The following is a 2,787-nucleotide window of genomic DNA, read 5'->3' on the forward strand; positions in this document are numbered from 1 at the left end:
CCCTGCACACTTTATGTATAAAATCAAGTACCTCAAACCCAATGCAGCTTAAGGAACCACCTCTTAAATTTTAATTTTCCCCAAATAATGAGGGCTTAAATAGTTTTAAAATTCAAAATGTCATGTTCGACTTTATTTCTTGATTCCAGTACAGCCTCACAGATGGCTTTTGATCTTACCAATGAATATATAAAATTATTCATTAATAAATATCAAACCGTATAACACTCCACCACCATTTTTATCCTTTAGGATCCTTTATTTTTAAAAGGCATTGAACTTTGTATTTAAATAGCTATGATACAGTTTTCCTCAATCATATTTTTACAATCTATTAAAATAATTCTTAATTATTTGGCCTTTGATGGGAATTACATTTCTAATTCAGAATGAGAATGTATATGTAAATGTTCATTTCCATTTATAACTAGAGTAGCAAAGTTTCATCTCATAATTCTAACAAAATGTAGAATACTTAGTTTGTAAGAGTAAGTTCTGGAAGTCTGAGTTCAATAATTTTAGTGTTAGAAGTGAACCTTATATAGCAACTAGTCTTGGGCTTGTTTTACAGATGATGAAACTAAGAACCAGAGAGGTAAAATGGGTTCAATGAAAGAGTACATGGGTTAGTGATGTTTCAGAGGTGAACTATCAGTTAAAATAATGAATCTGATTATTCTTATTTTTGATCTAGTAAAGGAAAAAAATTTATTTAATTAGAGGAAAAAGAGGAATAAAAGTTAAAATTATTTTTACCCTTATTAACTTGTCATTTTGAAGTGCTAATTTGGGCAACTAGCTAACATGAATGGTTGCATGAGCCCTCTCTTTTGCCTGGTAATGAATCTAGCAATTCAATTTAAGTATACTTGTGCAGAATAGCCAGTATTTGGTGGTACTACTTGAGGAAGATTTATTTTTCCTTACCTCATGCATGAGCAGAATGGTTCCTTAGCTGTGTGCAATTCTTGTTAGAGATGAAGGACGACAAGAAGGGCGACAAATATCCACATAAAAGGCTATTTTCTTAGTTGTACTGGCCTGTTAAATATGCTACTGTTTAGAAATTTTGATTACGGATCTCAGGCCACTGACTTTTGCCTAGGGAATCTATCTCAAATAAAAGTGAAAATTAAAGGGAGAAGCGCTTCTACCCCTCAGCAGGGTAGATTGGTGGTCTTCACAGTTCCTGGTGGAAAAAGTTTTTGTCACAAAGCTACAGGTAGATTTCATGGCTATCACTGCAAAGATGATGATAATCACTTGACCAAAGAAGGGGTTAAGGTACTATTTCTCAGAATTCTGATTTCTCATTCACAAAAATTCTTTCAGTGATAGAGCTTCTTTATTAATCTTCTTAGTTCTCATTTCTTTTAGGCTCTAGAGCCAGGAGATGTCTGGCTCCTTAAGCAGAACTAGATACCCAAGCATTATTCCACTTAATCCTCTCCACAGTGAGGACTGGAAAAAATAAACGGTAGATATTTCCAGGGTGCTTAAGTCTATATGTGTCTGTGTATTCCTGATATTACAGTGTTTTACCTGTCAGTTCATATTTCTGAAGATCACAACAGCTTAGTTTTTCTAAGATTTTTCCATAGACCGGCAACAATTACTAGTGGACCCTGAGTAAAATCATCTCCTATGAAGGATATTTAATTTAAACATTTTACATGAGATATCTGAAATGTGCTGCTTCCTTCTCTCTCTCAATTCCTTACCCCCAACATGACTGTCAGGGCTAGACTGGAAGCAAAACTTCGGTGTTCAGGAGCTTTCAGTTCGGAAGCAGATCTCCCAAGTGTGTCCTTCTTACAGTCCTTTTACCTGTTCCCATCTCTCCTCACTGGCCCACAGCTTGATGGGAGTAGTGAGGCTTGAAGTAAGAGCGTAGACTGGATTGGTGGGGAAACTTTTGTTCAATTTTTTGTTATATTTAAGTGTCTGTATTTTGTGCAACCTATTAAATAACAGTGAGTAATATAAGTGAATTATTAAATCAAGAAAATAAAATCTAAATCTGTTTTCTAAATAATTAGATTCTTTTCTTGTCTCATATGGTTGTGCAAGGAGTAAGGTATTGAAAAGTAAGAAATGGTCTTAATACCATGTTTTGTGATGTGATAGGCAACTGTGTGATGTTATTAGAACGCAGAAAGAAATTACAGAAGGATATGTATTGTTTAGAATTACGAACAAAGCTGTTGGACTGTATAGCATGTCTAACAGAAACTGCCTGGCAAAAGCCATACTCATACTGGTGTTATCTGTGGAATAAAATTCTGTTTGCTGAATGATGTACAGCTCATACAGCCCTGTGAGAAAGGAGTCTCTGAGATGCCAGGGAGGTTGAAGAAACCAGCTTTCAGATCACTGACTCTTAGACTGCATACAGGCTTCTTCTTCCAAGATCAGCCAGAACTGACTTACAGCTTATCTCGAGTATAGAAAATGCAGGGAGTGAAGAACGACCTGGTCAGAAAGCCTGTTACATGTGCTCATTGACTTGACTAGGGTCTAGGATTTGTAGTAAGTAAATTTAAATCTTATTTTTTTAAAGGCAATTTTTAATTTGTTGGCACTTCTTTAAACAGGAACTTCCAGAGAGTCAATGCAAGGCATCCCACCTTATCTCCAAATAAATGAGATCCTATTAGTCAGTGATCAAGAATTTCTCCCCTGCCATATAATGGATCAGCATTGGAAGTTCTACGTGGAATGTGAGGAGCTAACATTCTAAGGCCTTGTTTTCTTAATAATGTATTAGATATTTGTTCATATTATTAA

General features: G+C 35.3%; 1 protein-coding gene across 1 annotated transcript in view; it reads left to right on the forward strand.

Moving 5' to 3' along the window:
• Window positions 1-2,771, forward strand: part of ANKRD31 (ankyrin repeat domain 31) — a 110,064-nt gene extending 107,293 nt beyond the window's left edge. Inside the window, exon 24 of the mRNA XM_023520411.1 lies at window positions 2,591-2,771. Coding sequence (XP_023376179.1) covers window positions 2,591-2,740 — 150 coding nt within the window. The 3' untranslated portion in view covers window positions 2,741-2,771. The remainder of the gene's footprint in view (window positions 1-2,590) is intronic.
• The last annotated feature ends 16 nt before the right edge of the window (window positions 2,772-2,787 follow it).

This window comes from Pteropus vampyrus, unplaced genomic scaffold, assembly GCF_000151845.1.
Source record: "Pteropus vampyrus isolate Shadow unplaced genomic scaffold, Pvam_2.0 Scaffold262, whole genome shotgun sequence".
In the NCBI taxonomy this organism is placed as follows: domain Eukaryota; kingdom Metazoa; phylum Chordata; class Mammalia; order Chiroptera; family Pteropodidae; genus Pteropus; species Pteropus vampyrus.